Here is a 20,661-nt window from a genome sequence, read left to right as displayed (position 1 = left end):
TGTGAACTGGCGGTGGGGGTGAGAAGGGGTGGTTTTGTACGAGTGGCGGGTGAGCATGCGTGCCCCCTGCTATGTGCACAAGTGAAACTGCAGGTGTGCGCATGCTCACCAGTGGTGGCTTGCTCCTGGTTCTGTCATGTTCTTGCGAACCAGTAGTAAAAGTGGTGGGAGGCTCCGCCCACCCGCCCGGACGTCATAATGGATGGTCTGCGCATGTGCAGAAGGGTGCATATGTGCGTGCTCCCGTTGCGAACCGGTAGTAAAGGTAAGTAGAACCCACCCCTGATGCTCACCCAGCATTTCTGTAGCCCGGTTCTGAACAGGCTGCAGCCCGGTAGTGGGCCGCAACCCAGGGTTTGGAGACCCCTGATTTAGATCTTACAAGGTTAGCAGGTGCCAAATTCCTTTGATTAAATAATGTAATCTATTGGTACCCCAGAGGCACTTCCTTAAGGTCCTAAAAAGGGGAAAACTCACTTAACAACCATCTTGCTTAGAAATGGAAAATTTGGGCTTAAAAACTTCCTGTATATTTTCTTAAAAGGATTTGATTCTCTTATTGGCGGAAGTTAGCGGCCATGTCCTAAGGTATGATTTGGAATTCTTGAACAAAGCTGTTGGAAACATTCAGGTATCCACACAGCATAATTAAAAAAATATCAAGATAGCAGCAATGATATGACTGAAGCTCTAGCTGTTTTTATATTGTATGTATTGTGTGCAATACCCATAGAAAGCAGGTACAGCTTTGATTGTACAGTTGTGGCTTCCATCCTGAGTTGTGGTTTTTTATCACAACTGGCAAAGATTATTTTATTTTCTGGTTTTGTACCTTTAAAGAAATGGTGCAAGCACGTTCCAACTTTTCAATAGTTTTATAGACATACTCTGTGCTTAATGATAAATGAGAAATTAATAGCCAGATACAAATTTGGCTAATTTCTGTTTAACCTAACATCTTACAGATTGTGTTTAATCTTGTTTTTCAATTTTTTCTGCATAACATATATATTAACTCTGGATATTATTAGCACACTTACATATTTGGTAATGTGTACTTTTTAGATGCTGATCTACAGAGGACGCAACTCACACATTTTATAAATAAATTCCATATAATAAACTCATATGTTTATTATAAATTGCATTAAATACTTTTAAATTTTGAAACTACTGTTGCTAATCTGCCTTGGATAGTCTTGTGTTTGATAACACTTCTCCTAGTTATGCTTTCCATACTATCTGGCATTTTGCAAATCTCTGCTTCTCCCATTTCCCAATATGTTGTTGAAGTATACCATCCATCTTTGGCTTTTTTAGCTTTTTTCCACAACTCCAGTGAAAAAATCTGCCTTCCTCTTGCTATTTTACAGCTCAAGCTTAGAGCTTCAGAGAATACCAGAACAATCTGATTGGAAAAAAAGTGTTCTGGAAGGAGACAAAGGCATACCATTTCTGTATTGCTGCCAAGAAACCATGGACATTGGTCATTAAGTCACCCTTGTTTTGTTCACTTTGAAGGAGACCTTATCTTTATGCCTGTCTGCCTCCACCTAGGGCTTTAATTGCTGTAGTCTATGCTCAGGTTGTGTGATAACCTTGTTGACGTGGCAGTGATATGAACTGATCCCTGTATACAAGCAAATTGATGTCTGTGGTAGCCAATTACGAGGCATTCTGTTAAAAAGATCCTTCTTCTCAAAATCCTTTCATTTCCAATGGTCAAATATTGATAGGAAACATTGTAACTGCTGTGCAATTTATTGATCTTTTAAGGCAGATTTCTTGTCGTTTTCGAGATAGTAAACTCTGATTCTGCAAACAGCTGCAGGGCGTGAAAAGTACAGTTAAAGGAAAAGTTAACACCACAAAAGAATTGCCCCGCCTTCATTTCACTGCCTGCAGGATTTGATAGAAGTCTTGAAAGAGCCCATTCTCTAGCAATCTCTCCTTGTTCCAAGAATTTCCTCCACAGGCTTCAGGCTCTCAAGCCAACAGCCCCCTCTTCCCCTCCTCCAAAGCCCTCTCCCACCGCCTGGCTCCTCCTGTCTGAAAGGGAACTATGGTGCAACAGAAGTCCTAATCATTGCAAGTGGCAGAAGATGTCAAAGACCCCAAGGAGGCACAGCAAACAATGTGGCCTGCTAAACTGTGTAAATTAGACATCAGTCATGACTTTCTGACAGTACCTGCAGTGGTCAGATTCTCTGGGAGATTCTTTTTAGAAGGCACTTTAAGGAGACCTTTAAAGATAAGAGGGAAATTGGAACAAAGATAACTTACACAATGGAGCACTCAGTTTGCAGGCTGGTCTGTAGCCTAGGAAAATAACTGGACTTTTAAAAAGATGTATTTGCAAAATGGGAAAAATAGCAAGTATCTTTAGATTAACAGTGGAAAGTTAGCTGTTTCAATACAATCAAAAATGAGGATTTAATAGTAATTTTATTAAAGATTATAATTACAATAGTAAAATCTAACAAAGTTGAAAAAGAAAAATGTTCAGAAAAGAGAGATAAAGAGAAAAACAAGAGTATAGCAAAATAGAAGAAAAGAAATATATAAAGAAATGACTTCCCCCTTCAGCTCAGCAACTATAAACGATTTTAGAAATTTATCCCCTCTTATAATACAACAAATGATTTTTGTTCCTATATCCCATCTCTTCTCTCTAAACAAATCTTTAAAGTTTTGTCATTTCAGTCCCAATGTCAGCAGTACTCCCATTAAGGGTCATGAGAGATAGCAACATATCTATTTTAAACTTGATCAAATAAACAATTTTATATTCCTTCTATTTCTAACCATTTTGATATTTAATCCTTTCAAATAATGTAGAGCTTGATTTCTTTTCATTTTTTCTTTGTCCCTTCTCATAAAATTCTTCAAAATTTTAACAAGCCTCTTTTGTCAATCCCCAAATTACAACTGGTTGCTTAGCAACCAAAGTTCTGAAGAACCTACTTGTGGGGTACTTATGACCTGGATTTGAAGTTCCACCCACAGTCACATGATCTCGCTTCAAGCCCTTGGCAGTTGGACCATGTTTACAGCCATTTGCAGCCTCTTGTCATCACATGACCCATTTATGGGGTACCAAGGAATGAATTTGTACATTGCTTTTGTGCTGCTAAGATGTCCATTGGCCAGGAAAAACATATTTGGGGCTTAAATTCATAATGTGCTTTTCACATTGTGCTATGGAACACTGTAAAACCTATGGGAAACATTTTGCTTCGAAATAATGAAATCATGTACAACTCCCAGCAGCCCACAGTCAGCCAGGCCAATGAAGAGGAATATCTGGAGGGCTATCCTGTAAAATAATGATTCAAAGTGATTGAAAATAGCAAGAAAATTACAAAAAATTATCCCTGCGAGAGTAAAATTGAATTGTTGATCTTGTAGCCTTGGAATTGCATGTACTGCATTCCAAATAGGAGCAGTAAACATATTGTCAGATTCTATGTTTTTAAAATTACAGAAATAACTATAAGCAGCTGTTCAGTTTCCCTACCTAGGAAGCACTGTTTAAAAAGTTATACAGCTAAACAGATGAAAACTACAAGATTTAAACTACAGAAATTGAGATGACCACTAGATGGCAGCAAAGAGAGACAAACTTCCAATTCTGGTTTACTTTAGAGGTATAGAGTTTTATAACCTATATCCACTAGTGCTAATCTAGGGGAATTGCTCTGGTTTCAATGGAAAAATTAATAAGATCCCCTTGTACTGTTCAACAGCATGAGGCAGTTGTCTTGAGTGTCTGAGACTACAGCAGCAGAGGATCTTCTCCCTTTAACTGTATAGGATGCTGCTACTTTTGTTAAATCTCAATTCCAGTTTTCCATTCTTTTGATTAATTTCCTGGGGTAAGCTTCACTGGAATAAGCAAGAGTTGGCCATGAACCAAACTTGCATTATTGTTATTATTTCTGTTTGAAATAACTCACTTGTTTATAGTCAACATCACAGTAAAAATATAATTTAAATATATGTAAGAGCATTTTAAAAGCAAATACCCTCTAGTAACTCCAACTTTCCTGCTTTCAAACTTGTACAGGTAGACTTCATCGAAGGTATGACAGACCTGCAAAAAACTACTTACAGCCTGGTTTTGAAGATCTGACGTTGCCCCTCACTTTCAGTTGTATGACTGCATTTTGGATCTTGGCAACCAGATTGCATTGATAGTAGTTTACAGTACTCTACAGTCACGTGACCACAATTTCCAATTGTTTTACTGGAAACCAGCATTTAACAATGCTGGTTTCCATAGCAAACGATAGGTTCGCTTATTGACTGCCACTTTCACTTAATAAGCGCCACAAGAAAGATTGTAAAATTGGGTCTAATAATAACTGCCTTACAGTTGTCATAACTTACAACCATCATTGTGGGGCTCAGTTATGGTTGTAACCAGAAGACTAACTGTAAATTAAATTACATAAACAAACAAAAAATCCACTTCATTTAGCGCACTTTAACTAAATAAAAAAAAAATCTTTTCTGGTGGAATGAAATTGGTGGGTTTCTTAAAGCACTGTAAAATGTAGCCACTAAGAAAAGAACTAAAAATCATTCAAACTGAGCAAGTCTATATGGGAGAAAATGATCTCCCAAGCCACTATCTATGTCTTAGCTGGAACTCTGCCTCCAAAAGAAACTCATGGTATTCAGCTGAACATATAATCAACTATTTTTATTTGCAGGTGACATTATTTGTCTTATTCCTAAATCCTATTTCTAAAGTCTAGGTACACTAGAACTATGGAAACAAGTCACTTAGAAAGTTATGAAATGTAATGTCAATAAAAAAAGATTCAACACTTTTTCCAATGCTTAATTGACTTTATGGGGAAACTGAACTTTTAAAAATTGGGAAGAAGGCGGTGATAAGGAAACATTGGAGGTAAGCAAAGATAATCTCTTTGGACCAACTGATAGATGATAAAGATGAATTTTTAGCAGATGCCATATTAATAAATATATACCAGATGTAACCCAATCGTACTATTTACACTACAACAATTGTTAACAACATTGTTTGAACCAGCAGCATTTCAGCTTCTGAGATCCTAGAATAACCGGTTAAATACTTTAAAACTAAAAACAAAAAAACCCATTAGTTTTACAGATTTTATTATTAATAAATCAATTTGATATACAGATGCTAAGAAATGAGTGAAATAAAATATGAGTTTCCTATATTGACTAAACAGTGGGAGAATGTCTTCTACAGCAAGAGTGCCAGTGAACCTCAGATTACAATTTATACAACAAAAAATAATTAGAATTTATGTTTATATAGAAAAGAACGGTCAAAATAGCATTTTGTTACATGGAATTTGACAACTGGACAATGTGCTCTGTGCTCTTCCTTTGGCTAAAAACGGATACCACAACATTAGAAAGATAAATATATACCCTAGTTCAATGGACTGAAGAACTAATTACGCTTGCTAAGAAGGAGTATATTGCACATAGATCTAGATTTTGTATGGATGAATAAAATGAAAGATGGAACTCATTTGTACAAAATACAGTAGCTGAAAAATGCAGAATGATAGTTAAATAAATGCATTAGAAATTTGTGTATTTGTTTAATATTATGTATATAATTGTAACTTAAATGCTACAGTGAAATATGCTTTGCTTTTTTGGTTGTACATTTTCATTTTATGCAATTTTAATGTATATTTTTTGTGTTTACATTATAATTATAATTACATTATAATTACCTTTGTGCTTTGTCTTTTTTGTTAATTTTTAAAAAAACAATAAAATAAATAAAATAAAATAATAAATAAATAAAATAGCAAACCCATACAGTAACCCAACTGTTGCATTGGTACTTGCAGTGAACGTCAACTTTTGCAATGACTTTGTGCAAACTGTGCTCTAGTGTACTTATATCTATCTCAGCCAAGTATTCATGGAGTTTGCAATACGTTATGACACACGTTTTGTCATCACTCCACGCAGACCCTTATGAGCTACTGTTATCCAGAAGTTGAACAGGCTTCTCTCCACCAATGCTGCTGCACCGTCCTGTTTATTTCACTGGGCATGGCAGAAGAGAGTTTTTGTGATTTATTGGGCTTACTTCCTTTATAACTTTCTCTTTTTACCTACTTGCTAAACTTTCTCCCTTTACCTACTTGCTAAAACTCTTTTGCACATTCTACTGATTAGTCATCAGGGACATTTCAAACAGGTATTGTGGGTGTTTTTAAAAAGCATTATATTCCTATAGAGGCATTCAGTCCAAGTAAGGTATGCAAGTGCATGTAGGAGGCTGGAGGTAATTTTTTAACAGCCTAGCGAAAGAGAAGGGCATTTGCCTGAGGCCAAACATCAGCCATGAAGCCTTTAAGTGGGCCTCTCTGATGTTTTGATTATGCTTTCTGGAGCAACTTCATTTCCAAAAAGGAGAGGGCATTGTGGAAAAGATTCTCCCACCATTCATCCCATACCACATCTGAGAATATCATTATATTCCAGAAACATAATCTCAGTTGACCGTTGAGTGGAAACCAGGAAATAAACATTATGTTTCATTTTTATTGTTAAAGTACATAACACCTGTTTCCCAGAAAGAGAATTCAAGTTTAATTCACAGTGCATGAAACTTACCGTAAACATAAGCAATACATGTAGTCATTCTACAATTTCCACAAAGCCATAGTTTTGTTGAATAACTCTTAGAACGTGCAGATCTTAATTGGTAGTTTACAAACAGTGGCTGGGTTCACATAATATGGTAAACTTAAATAACTACATTCTGACTTAACATCGTGTTCCCTTTTATATGTTTTTGATTTAAATAGTGTTTTTGCTTTAAATTGCAGTCTTATCTTATACAGAAATTAGTCTTCATTAATTTAATAATATTTGTTATTAGACATAGGTTACATAGTGAATTTTAAAAAAATTTGATTAGGGGAATTTTAATTCATGATTCTGTATGGTAAGGTAAAAGGTACTAAAAGATAAAAAACCAAATTATTCTCTTTACGCAAACACACATTTTACCTTATAGCTTTATTTACTGAAGCTGTTTTGTATCTGGTGGAAATAGGTGAGAAACAGTATTGATTTCTTTCAGCCCTTTAGGGAAAAAACTTATGCAAAGATACTTATGCTTTTTTATTATCAAGGTAAAAAACTTTATAATTAATCTTTCAATCTAATCTTTCTGTTTAATCCGTCTCTCAAATAGTTTTTTTCTCCATCAACTCATTCAAGAGTAATACAATCTTCCAACTCATTCAAGATAATACAAGATTAATACAAATTTAGAAACACTTTACGAATATATCACCTAAATTTTGGCGCTATTATTGATCTTTGTTGCTGTACAACGTTTTATATTGCTAATTTATTGATCATGTTTTTGTTCTACAATTTTTTAACGGAGGATGGACTCCATTAGTAACGTGGGCTGGGCTCCATAAAGTAACATATTTCTATGTTACTTTAAGATTTGCATTCGTCAGTCAGCCAACGATCTACAAGAAAAAAAAATCCGAAGCAAAAAAGAAACTTTCAAGTTCAGCAGTACGAAATCAAAAGGGGGAAAAGAGAAAGCTTTCTTCTGCTGCTGTACTTTCCATAGGCATAACTTACATTACGTTCCCAGAGGAACTAATTCGCCGCTCCCGAGGGAACTGGAATCTTTCTCGTGCCCGCGCTCGGCGCGTTCCTGACGTTTAGCGTTGGCGGAGAAGAAGAAAAAAAAAACCCAACCCACAGAGGTGGTGACTTTTTTTTTTTTTTTTTTAAGGAAGTGAAAGGAGTTGAAAAGTTAGGTAGTAAAGAAGTGTGGAGGGAAGCTGGTGGGAATATTTTTTTGAAGATTGCTGTGGGGAATAACTCCGCTTCTTAGTCTAGAACAACATTATGCGCAGAGGGTTGCAATGATAAAACAATGGGCCACATTTTTTGTCCCTGCTGGTTCGGCATGGGGTTTCTCTTGGTTTCTGTCTGGCCAAGTGGTTCGACTACCGAAGGTAGGTCATTGTGAATGCTTTTACACTGTATGTGTGATTTGAATCATGGAAGATTTAGTGGGAGAGGGAGGGAAGAAAAAAAAAAAGAAAAGGGAAAAAGAAGAATTGCACAACAGACACAATTTTGCGGGTCAATTTGTTTCTCGATGTACGCCCTCTGTGTGAGAGTGCAACTTTATTGTAACTTAACGTGTCGATAAACAGCGTGGGACTCCTCAAGTACTCTCGTATAGGGGTCAACCCAGAGGGAAGGCGAGGCGAGGCGAGTGGGAGAGAGAGAGAGAGAATAAGCGCAACTTCGGTTGTTAAACTCTCGGTGGGTGTTGTGGGGGCAGGTTTTGCAGATGGGATCAGAGATTTCTCAATGGGTTCGCCCAGAATTTAGTTTAACAAAGCAAATTAGGAGAATGCACCGGATTACTAGTTCTTCGGGAGGTCGTTTCCCTCTTCTTTTGGGTCCGGGTCTATCGTCGATCTAGTGTAGGAGATTGTCTTTACAGCCCCGCCCTTCGAGAAAGGAGTTGTTGTTGTTATTCTGGTTGGCTGTTTTGTTGCAATCCGTAGCAGTGATTATGAGCTTGAAGCCGGGGACTCTGGTTGAATTACTCATGAGTTAAATTAGGGGTTATCTGGATTGCTATACAAAAGCGTATGTGTGAATAAGAGAGAATGTTTCTACCTTGTAAGGAAGGGAGATAAAGGGCTGAAGCTCTCAATGGACGGTGGCGGAAGCGGGTTTCTCCCAGCTTTCACATATATTCATAGACATTTAGTCTTTAAATCTCCCTGGAGTCCCATTTACTATGATTTTTTTTTCAGAACGAAAAAAAAAAAAAAAAACCACGGAAGCACCAATCTAAAATAATTTTACTGTCAAGAAATAATCAGTGGCCAGTAGTTCTAATATAATATGAAGTTTGGCTGGATCTGACCTAGATTTATAATGAAATCCTAGGCGACTGAAAAGTAAGCCACATTGAGTTTTGTGGATTTCATTTTTATCAAGGGAAATGCCAGCCTTCTACAAACCAGAGCTATCTTGAAATGTTGGATCACAGTTGCCATAATTTCCAGACAGGATAAGCTTGATGATTGGGACTTCTGTGGAATAGGAAATGTATTATTATTGGATGATATCAGATTACAGAAAAGAAAACTGTATGGATTTCAGCATTCAGTGCTCCTGGTCATAATCCCAGCAGGTATTGCCCATCAGAAATAGAGATGACCTGCCATCTGTCTTTTAATTGTCCATAGTTATATACTGAACATTTTGCTGCTTTTTAAAAGTTGCTTTTTAGTGTACCTTTTATGGATGTTTCACTCCCATCTTTTAATGCTATTCTGTCCAACTCGTTTGGCCTTAGGTTGTTTACATACATCCAGTATTCTCTCAGTGCCTTTTTTGATCTTGCTGCTCCAAAGAAGTTGAGTGAATTAAGGATGATTTGAAAACAAATGCTCAGTTGAATCTGGTTAATAATAACAAATAATTCATGATATGCAGGTCAGGCAGTTTTGCTGCATATCTTATCTGAATGGGTTATGTTAGGGAAATATTGTGAAAATATTATTGGGTTCCTTGAATTTAAAGGAATGAAATTTAGAGATTAATAAGTGGTGTCTCATGGGTCTCAAGCCAGATGGGTGCAGAAGAACCAGGAATTTCTTATCCATCTCCTTAACTCTTTCCCTAAGATGTAATGGGTTTACATAATCATAGGAGGTTGATAGGAATGGTAGACCATGATACCTGGAAGACATCAGTGTGAAAAACAGTCTGTACTGCTGATGTTCTTCAGTCTGGAGTTTCTCCTAGCTCTATTTAATGTGCTCAGAGGCTTCATGAAAAGATTATGTTCCTGCTGTGGGCTTCCTTCTGGGGAAAACAGGTCAATGGTGGAGGAATTTTAACTGGTAAATTTCTAACCGGCAGAAAAGAAAACAAATAACATTAAATCACAGAAACAGAAGCAGAGGTGATGGTCTTCTCATAAGGAAGGTGGACTTGTAACTCACGCTGCATTTCACAATCTCAATTTAATGTCTCAGTAAATATAATTATGTCGAAAAGCTTTTGCCTTTTTAAATAGATATAAACTTTCTTCCAATTAGTTTCAGCAGTTGTCTCTGGAGAATTGATACGTAGATGTGTGAGACTGGACTGAGGACAATGGTTTTAAAAAACACTGGTTGGTTATTTTTTTTTAATTTAGGCATTAAATGGAGCATACAGTATTAATTTTTGCTTGCCTCTCTAGAAAATTAAATTATTTTCTTTCTATCCCACACCCCAAGTTTAAATGTTTACTATTTAAACTTTAGATAGAAAGATAAGCTTTTTATGTGTGTGCTAACTTGAGTTGATAATGATGGTGTTTGAGTCAGAGACGCCGAATTTGATGGTGTTTTCTGGAATGTTGCAAAACATTTGATGTGGCAATAAAAATAATGCTAATAGCATGCTATAAATTATACAGAGAAGGTTATTTTATTGCTTTCTTTTGTCATACTAGTGCTTCCTTGTTCTGTACTTTTTGATTTAAAGTAACATATACACTACATTGTTTGTTATAGTATTTTGACTTGTGGCACTCTACATTTGGGCACAGTTTGATGGCTTATTAAAGGGTACCCACCAGTCCTTGAGTTTGAAGTAATGCTGGCACAAAATTTGCTGATTCAGTTGTCAAGTTCTACTCTGTCAAAATAACAAGGCTGGTGAGTGATGTTGCTCATTGATTTAATGAAGGATGAGGTAAAGAAAGTGATCGGTGGAATCTCTCAACTTCATTTCTCCTCCTGCCAAGCATTGTAGATTGGCAGGGAACCAACTACCAATCACCTTCTGTAAGGTGTGGTATGGCAGGATTGGACAAGTGTAGATGTGTGCTTGGAAAGTCATGTTTAGCCACCTGTCAGATTGCCTGAAGAAATGTTAGGAAATGTCAGGCAGACTATCAGGCTACTTTTGAACAAGGGTCTACCATTTTTCTGAAAGAGTCCTAAACCTGAACCCAAGCCTAGCCCAGCTCACAAGTGAAAAATAGAAGTGCAGGAGAAAGTGGACATGAACAATAGACAAAAAGCAATTCTGCCCTTGAGATAGATAGAGGAAATAGTAATGCTAGCAGCTTTCTATCTGCATGCCTGGCGGGCATCCAGAAGTAGCCCATAAACAATCATGAAGCTAAAACGGAGAAGACAAGGTGGTGTCATTCCTCCTTACCACCACTACCGCCAAGTAGTAAAAACAGTAACTAATATAGCCATGCAGAGGCACTGCATACAGCCTTTGCATAGCTGTATTAGTTACTATTTTTGTTACCTATAGAAACAGCAGAAAGTGTACAATACACCCAATGGTGATAGATTGGCAACAAAGCAAGTTGTTTGAATCCACCTGTTTTCTGTTTTATAAATCAAGGTGTGTAACATAAGAGTAATACTCTTTCAAGAAAGTGAAAATTCTATTTTCAAATGCAGGCATGCCCTCTTTCAAAAGATGCTGAACTTGTATTTATTAAGGACCTGATATTATGAAAGATAGATGTCTCCGCAGATATCAGATGTCTTGTCCTTGATGCAGCCTGAAATGACCATTGAAGGCAGATCCCAGCAACTGGAATTGAAGGATTTCAGTAGTAACCCCAGTGGCCAATAGCAGATGGGCAGAAGCCACTTTTGAGAGCATCAGCAACAAAGGAGATCCATTGGTTGAGATCCAAAGAAAGAGGTCCTGGGGCTGAGGCCTTCTTTCTGATTGCTGTTCTTCCTCATTCCAGATATATGACAGTGATTTATAGTTAGGAATTTAAGACATTACTTCATATTCAGGCTGGTCTTGCCTTTCTACAAGTTTGAGCATCTGGAAATTTGGGAGTGTACATGTCTGTAAGATTGGGGTGAACCAACCCTGCCCTCAGGCTGGATTTGCACATTGTATTAAGTCATAATTTATTTAACTCTGGTTTAATTGAATATATGATAATCTGGTCTTATATTTATCAGTTTCAAATAAGGCTTCAGCAAGAGCTCTCAGTAAGAAAATGTAATTCAAATGCCATATTTATGTCCAGATAGCTCTGATTCTCTGGCTGTATTACTTTGCAGTTCATTGGTTTAAAAAATCTGGTAGCATTTTTCTAAATATCAAATTTTACTGAAAGGCATATACTTCCTGAGTTTTTTCCACTATAACATTTCTTTGTACAATGTCTACAATCACATAAAAGTTTGTTTTATGCTGTACAGTCTTTATACAGACTACTGCTGTAATATATTTCATAATCCTTACTGGTGGAATAACATTTTTTAAATGTAAAAAAAAAACAAATAACAAAATATTCTGCAAGGTTTTAAATTCTGTATAGTTCTTCATCAAGCAAACAAAAAGCTTTACTTAAAATATCTGGCCTATGGCATCACATAAACTAGTTTTAAGTGGCAGTCTGTCCTTGAGAGATCTGTGATTTCTTCTATGTACTGACAACAAATCCAGACTAAATTTGAGAATTATTTCAAACCATTTCATTCAGAGGAAGTAATTAGAATAAAACTCCTCTGTTTCTTTTGAAAATAATAGGAAACCTGTTCTACTTTTCTCTCAAGTCTACAAGCAACTTCTGATCTTCTTGAATAGGCCCAACAGAATACATCTGTACTACAATTCAAATCACTTTCAAACATAAGATTATCATATATTTTCTAGATTAACTGTGAAGCTCTATATCCTGCAACCAAACAAAATTCTGAATATGAGTTTGTGTTCTGCAGTCAAAGAGCATCAAAAGACACTTAGATCTTTGCTTAAAAGAAGTTAAATGGAAGAATAGTGATCCAAGACAACAATTTGGGGAGATGTTACTTTGGCATTCAAATATATAGTATGCAATCTCCATTGGCTTAACTTGTTGTCAAGGTGACTTTCAAGCTTTCATCAGAAAATTCCTTTGCTTTCCACTTCATTATACTTCTACTGCAGAGTTTCTATTAAATATTAAACCAAAATGGTTTTTCAGACCAAGAGAAAAGTCTACTTTCCCAATACAACTCTTGACCTCATTCCCCCATGACATTTCTCAGTTTATTTTAAAGGATACTAACTGGCTCTGGATGCCCTGGGATTTTTTCTGGTACAGGGTCCTCAAAAGTGGAAATGGAGAAATAGGAGCCAACTAGCATCTCTACTCAAATGGAAGAGAGCTTTTTGAAGACACTCTTCTTTCCTTGTTCAGTTGTATCATCTGTAATATTGCAGAGGATGCTCAAGTACAAGAGGATATACAGTATGTGCTTAGAGAAACACATTCCTCATAGTACTATGGTAACCTGGGACAGGATTCTTTTGATTGCCTGATCTTATACATGTTTCCATAAAAATGACGCACTTGAAGAAAAGCTATGTATGTCATTTCTTTTCTGCAGAATAGGGGTGGGGGTGGGAATGGGCGTGGTTTCATCTCATTTTAAAGCCATTTAAGCCAATTTTATGCTCATTAACTGTTATACAGCAGTTCTCATGGATTTTTTGTCTCAAGATGAAAAGGCATTGACATTTGGAAGAGATTTGGAAATGAGTTTAGGAAATGTATGCAGTCTGAGGGTGCACATTGAACATCCCTGATTATACATAGCTAACATGCAGTGGAATTGCATGTGAGAGGGAGAAGATTAATGTATCAAAATTTGCCTCGACCTGTAAGTAACTGCTTGCCTGATTACAGTGGTGAATACAATTTTCTCTGAGCCATTCCTGTTGTGGCTGTACTATAGATCTCTTGTCTTTAAATACCGATCTCTCTCCACACCCCCCAAGTTAGAGGATTACTCCTGGAAGAGAAATCAAGGTGCTGCTGTTAATGCAATGCTATTCTAGTCTTTTGACCTTCTCCCAGTAGGGTTATGTTTGAGAGTGGAAGCATCAAGCAATGCAAGTGGCCCTTGGAGTGTCACTCAGATTTACAAGACCTGTAGATTCCTGCAAGCAGTTTGAAACACAAGAACAGTTCCTGAAAGAGGAAAGGATTGTTATTTCAGAACCTAGCAACAGTTTGTTAATAAGTCACAGCTGTTACTGGTAGGTAATAATGATCACTTTTATCTAGCACTTTTTGAATATTTGAAGTGCTTCATGATGTTATTTTGGGAAGCTTTAGAACAAGGATTGGAACTAATACCGGCACCCATATTTAAGGTTACCAAATCTGAACTTCGGAAAGTACACTTTTGTGTGCCATGCCACTGAAGGATTGATACATCTTCTGCCTCCACTGGCTTGCATTCTGTTATAAAGCTCTAAAGCAATGTTTTTCAATCTTAGAATTTTAAGATGTGTGGACTTCAACTCCCAGAATTCCCAAAGCAGCCTTGCTAGCTGAGGAATTCTGGGAGTTGAAGTTCACACATCTTAAAATTTCCAAAATTGGAAAACACTGCTCTAGAGCAGGAGTGTCAAATTCGTGATGTGACGTTTCGTGACTTTTTCCCCCTTCATTAAACGGGGTGAGCGTGGCCAGCGAGTGACACATCTGGCCCGTGGGCCGCGAGTTTAATATCCCTGCTTTAGAGGGATTAATCCAAACGATATTTTCTGTGGAAACTCTTGTGGATCAGTAGGGATGCTAGACTGGAGTAATTATTGGTTCAGTTTAGAAGAGATTTAGGTAGCATGCTTAGCATAGTAGCAAAAGGACACTTGAAAGTTGCAGCTTTCCTATGCTTTGTACTCCAAAGAGAATTATATAATGAGCACATTGTTTTGAATCTGCTACCTATGAAGTACCATAAAAAATTTTACAAAAATTTTTCCTAATCTGTACAGGAATATAAATGAGTCTTTGAACAGCATCATGTAGGATGATTTATTCTGAGCCCTTGCTTAACAAGTGGGAACTTACGGGAACTTTAGAGTCAAGATCATATATGCTTAGCATCTTAAAAATAACAATGGAGCTGAACTCAGTAACTGTTGGAGCTATTTAATATGTTTTCTTCCTGCATTGTTTCTTGCTGTATAACTAAACAAGAGTTCAGAATGTTAATGCCTACATGTTCTTTTCAAAAAAGAAATGTTTCTTGAGTGGATACGTAGTCTCTCCATTTGTAATTTATGTGGATAGCTGAAACTATTGCAGCTTGTCAGACTTCTCAATCAATATTCGAAATACGAAAAACATGAAAAACGTGATTTTATCATGAATGGGCTAGTGAAAAACAAAAAAAAATGAATACATATTGAATACAAAATTTTTTAAAAGTTAATATTCTGATAGAACTAGATTTTTTATTGCCCTATTGGGCCTTATGGATAACCAGTTAGAAAAGTATTATGGAAGATTGCTTTTGTATATGGTAATTGCAGCAAGACTGCTATATACACAACATTGAAGAAATACTGAAATACCCACAATGTTGGGGAATAGATTGTGAAGATGGCAGAATACAGACATGTGAAAACTGACCTGTTTGATTAAAGATAAAACAAGTATTTTATAAATATGGCTGGAAGCCTTTGATTAACCTTTTGCTGGAAAAGGGAAAAAATGAAATGGTGATTTCTGGATTTCCCAATCAATATTAGAAATGAATATTAAAAGGATTGAACAGAACAGAGGAGAACCACAATCTTAAAGAGGAGAGATAATAATTTGGTCTGTAACTACTATAAAGAAGATTAGAAATTGCTTCCTTATCTTTTTCTTTTCTTTATTTATTCTGTTACACTTTTTCTTTTTCTTTTCCTTAACTTTTCTTTATATATGTTCTCATATTTATCTTTTCGTTCATGCAAAAAAATCTTCAATAAAATTTACATATAAAAATTGGTGAATGTTCAATGGAAAGACACTTTATAAATTAATAGGTGGATAATATTTTTTTCCAACTACATGAAAATCAGTTTCGCAGGAATCACTCTTCCAGACAGGTGAGTTTTACTTCTGTAGTACTATAAATTATATCATTCCCACGTTATGTTAAACCATTCTGTGCTTTTCATTACCTGCCGTAAGCATCACTTTAATAGAAACCTTATTGTACGCAATTATCTTTGCTGAAAATATACAATTAATTACAGATTATAGAATGGATTTTCCTTCCTTCCTTCCTTCCTCCCTCCCTCCCCCCCTCCCTCCCTCCCTCCCTTCTTTCTTTCTTTCTTTTTTGCAAAACAAGAATCAGCTATGTTGATAATAATATGGGTTTGGACTTTTTAAAATTTACTTTAAGGAATATTTGTTAATCACTTACTTATCAACTCAGATTTGAATCTAGTTTATTTATTTGGTGTATTTATTTTCATTAAGGTCCAACCAATGTTAAAATAACCTTTGAAAACATAAGCATTGTGTTTAAGCATTAAAATTATTACAAGTAATATGAATACTTATTTCTTAATCATATGCTAATGACATGGAATGAGAACAATATAAGTTACCTTGCCTTTGTTACAAGTTAAGAATTCTGGTGATAAAAAGGAAGAGAGAAAGGAGGGGGAAAATCTCTACCTCTTTTAAACACAGCCAAATCCTCGACCTCATAGAGCTGGTTTTTCTGTGCTCTTTGAATTAGGAATGAGTTGACACACTGCAATTTTAAATTCAAACAGGATAGGAGGAGGATCATTAAAAACACGCTTGGAAATTTAAAATGAGGAGTTACGCGCTTTTGTTATTGTTTCAAGTCTCAAATGGAAAGAATCTCGGCAGAAAAGTGCTTTGCCAATGTCACCAAGCTTGCACTGACTCTATTCATGTAGATGATTCAAGAGCAATCTCTTTATGAAGGATCTTGGGGAGAAATTATCAAAGAAGTACTAATGTCTGTGGGCAATGAGTTTGGTAAGAGAATATTACTGCTTATTTTCCAGTGCCCATTTATCTACTTTTAGCACCTCATACTATTTCAAACAATGTAATAGGTATGGGCGAAATGCTTTGAATATGAAACATCCTACTTTGACTTTGAAACAGGTTGTTTTGACCTTTCAAAAGTATTCCAGTAAGATCAGGTCCATTGTTTTGAATTTGCAATAGTTTGCACACCACTACTAGATTGGTGCTGCTGAAAGGGCATAGGCAGAATTTGAGGAATACAATACAATCTCTCCTGATGTTTGACTAAAGCAGTAATTAATTCGGATCATTCAATTTCTTGCCTGTATCAGTTTGTCTTGTCTTAGTTTGTAAGTTAGTGGCTCCTATTTTGTATCCAACCACATTTGAAATGTTCATTATTCCTGAACATATTTTACACAGATGCAATTTTTAAATACATATAGGTAGTCCTCAACTTAAAACAGTTCATTTAGTGACCATTCAAGATTACAACAGCACTGAAAAAAGTGACTTATAACCATTTTTCACAATTAACGACCATCGCAGCATCCCCTTGGTCACGTGATCAAAATTCAGATGCTTGGCAATTGACTCATATTTATGATGGTTGCAGTGTCCTGGGGTCATGTGATCACCTTTTGAGAATGTCCGACAAGCAAAATAAATTGGGAAACCAGATTCACTTAACAACAGTGTCAGTAATTTAACAACTGCAGGGATTCACTTAACAACTGTGGCAAGAAAGGTTGTAAAATGGAGCAAAATTCACAACAAATGTCTCACTTAACAACAAAAAAAAAATTGTGCTCCTGAGGGCAATCTTGAGTTATTTTTTCACCCCTTCTTATCTTTCAGGGCTAAGCTGATACTGCCCTAAAAGCTATTGCATACCTTTTTCAAGACTATCTTCATACTCCTCCTTGATAGGAGTATGGTGATTCCATTTAGTCATCATTTATAAGGTAGGCTTCCATTAGCAGACCTGGGTGGAGCTAGGGAGCTAAAGAAATGTGGGTGTGATTTATACTGGGCCCTATCCAACAAAGGGGCAGGACTGTGGCTCAAGGGGCTTAAAATGCTGGTCTTATTGGTTGGAAAGCCAGGAGCCCTGGTTTGAGACCTGAGTTCCCATCTTCACCCCACCTCCTGCCAACCTAGCAGTTTGAAAACATACAAATGCAAATAGATAAATTGGTACCACTTCAGTAGGAAAGTAATAGCACTCTCTGACATCAACTGGCCACATAATCATGGAAATGTCTTTGGACAGCATTGACACAATAGCCTTGAAATGGAGATGAACACCGCCCCCTATAGTAGGCAAAGAATAGTAGAGTAAAATCTAGAGGAACTCCTTTACCTTCTTTTAGCCTATCCAACGAAATGAAATTCAATATGGAGAAAAGTAAGGTCTTATACTTAGGCAAGAAAAAACAAATGTACAGATTTAGATTAGGTGAAACCTGAACTCAATAGCAGTAACTGTGAGAGGGATCTTGGAGTTCTAGTGAACTATTTCTTAAATATAAGCCAGCAATGTGAAGAGCAACCAAAAAAACCAATGCAATCCTAGATTACATTAACAGAGGGACAGAATCAAGATCACATGAAGTACTAGTACAGCTTTATAAAGAAAGGGTTAATAAAATCACAGTTGGAATACTGCATCCAGTTTTGGTCACTTCGTTATAAAAAACATGTTGAGAATTTGGAAAGAGTGCAGAAAAGAGCAATGAAGAAGATTAGGGGCTTGGAGGCTAAAACTTATGAAGAACAGTTGCAGGAACTGGGTATGTCTAGTTTAATGAAAAGAAGGACTAGGGGTGACACAATAACAATGTTCCAATATTTGAGGGGCTGCCATAAAAAAGAAGGAGTCAACCTATTTTCCAAAGCACCAGAAGGCAAGACAAGAAACAGTGGATGGAAATTAATCGAGAAGCATCCTAGAACTAAGGAGAATTTTCCTAACAGTGAGAGCAATTAACCAGTGGAACGGCTTGCCTTCAAAAGTTATAGGTGCTTCATCACTGGAGCTTTTAAGAAGGGACTGGACAGCCACTTACCTGAAATTATGTAGGGCAGCGATGGCTAACCTTTTTGCCATCGCGTGCCAGGAACGGGGGGGAGGGTGCTCACACCCATAATTCTATGTGCCCTGCCTCCGCACATGTGTGCGTGATTCCCGCTCCCTCCACTTCTGGCACGCAATGGCATGGTGGGCCAGTAGGTCCATTTTTTGCTCTTCCCCACACTACAGAGCCTTTCTAGGAGCTTGGGAAGGGCAAAAACGGCCTTCCCCACCCCCCTGGAGGCCCTCTGGAGGCCAGAAATGGCCAGTTTACCAACCTCTGGTGGGACCGGAAGTCAGCAAATGGGCCATTTCCAGCCTCTGGAGGGCCTCCGGTGGGGGGGGGAAGGCCGTTTTTGCCCTCCCCAAGCTCCTAGGAAGGCTCTGGAGCCTGGGGAGAGAGAAAAACAGACCTTCCCCACAAGCCCCCCCTCCCCCGAGGCCATCCGGGGGCAGGAATTCGCTACTTCCAGTGGGCCCAGAAGTCTGAAAAATCAGCATGCACGCGCCGGAGCTGAGCTCGCGTGCCCACAGATATGGCTATGTGTACCACCTGTGGCACGCATGCCATAGGTTCGCCATCATGGATATAGGGTCTCCTGCTTGAGTTTGGATTGGACTAGAAGGCTTCCAATGTCCCCTCCAACTCTGTTATTCTGTTATTACATTCAGGCATTTCATTAGTCAATTTGTGGATGTTGTAAAGAAGTAATAGGTTTCTTGGGAAGGAGAGACTGGTTCTGAGAAGTTGGATGACTCAGTTAAGTTTATTTACATCATAGGAAGAGGGAAGCAGGGAAGGAAGGAAGAAAGGAAGGAAGGAAGGAAGGAAGGAAGGAAGGAAATTCAAATAAAGTAATCTATTTAGCAGATGCTTCGTCTATAAAACATTTTAAATGGATACAAAGAAAGTGACTCATAAGAAATATAAACACTTCCTTAAAAAGTGTGCATTCATGTTTCTGAATATTTCAAAATTAATACAAATAGCAAAGCAAAACAAAATTGAGCACAACACAGAATTTTGCCAAAGCTCTGATTTTTATGTCTAAGGCTAAAGTTTAAGGCAGGAAAAAATGTGAAATATGGAGGGAGGACATGAAAAAAATGAGATTATTGTGATGGCTCTAAAAACTGCCTAAATTTGGGCTGATGAGCAATACAATATATTTAAAAAAACCACAAAAGATGGAGAGGAGACTCATTACGTACTGATAGTATTGAATTTTTTTAATGCAGGGGAAGGAAGAGGTGCAGAATTTACAGAACTAAACCTGGGATCTGTTCTGCTAAAGAAGCCCTAGTCACCATCTGTGAGACTAACTTCCACTAATACTTCTCCCTTTGTGGTGGTTTGTTGGCTATTTGACTGCAAACCTTTTGGTAAATTAATTTAAAACCAGTTTGGTTATTTGTCTCATCCAGATTTTATTTACTGGTTTCTTCACCAATACCTATTTCCTTCCTCTCACTAAAAATTACTTAAAAGTGGGTTGAAGGGGCATCGGCACCTACTAAAGTAGTGAAGGGGGATTCTTTCCAGAAGGGGATCTCTCCATCTGTAATGCAGTTAATTTTAACCCGGCCTCCTCCCACGCTGCACTCAGCGCCAGATAAGAGCCAAGGCCCCTTGTTCATTTGGGTGGCCGAGGCCTTCAGTCTCCTGCTGCCTGTTGCCAGGAGACCATTGATGGACACACTGAGAATTCCAGCAGCTGGGAGTGCACTTTATTACGGG

At 37.3% G+C, this 20,661-nt stretch overlaps 1 protein-coding gene across 2 annotated transcripts in view; it reads left to right on the top strand.

The window, feature by feature from the left end:
- Window positions 1-7,436: 7,436 nt before the first annotated feature.
- ERBB2 (erb-b2 receptor tyrosine kinase 2) overlaps window positions 7,437-20,661 on the top strand; it is a 65,518-nt gene continuing 52,293 nt past the window's right edge. Inside the window, exon 1 of one of the 2 annotated variants that reach the window (XM_087892194.1) lies at window positions 7,437-7,760. Coding sequence is in view for 1 of the 2 variants with exons in the window: in XM_034415827.3 (XP_034271718.2) it covers window positions 7,934-8,015 (82 nt within the window). In the remaining variant the exon portion in view is untranslated. Of the gene's footprint in view, window positions 8,016-20,661 lie in introns of both variants that reach the window. The other variant, XM_034415827.3, reaches the window with a different exon arrangement.

This window comes from Pantherophis guttatus, chromosome 4 (assembly GCF_059756535.1).
Source record: "Pantherophis guttatus breed Tessera chromosome 4, ASM5975653v1, whole genome shotgun sequence".
Taxonomy (NCBI): domain Eukaryota; kingdom Metazoa; phylum Chordata; class Lepidosauria; order Squamata; family Colubridae; genus Pantherophis; species Pantherophis guttatus.
The sequence above is the reverse complement of the archived record's forward strand: the minus strand, read 5'-3'. Positions and strand labels throughout refer to the sequence as shown.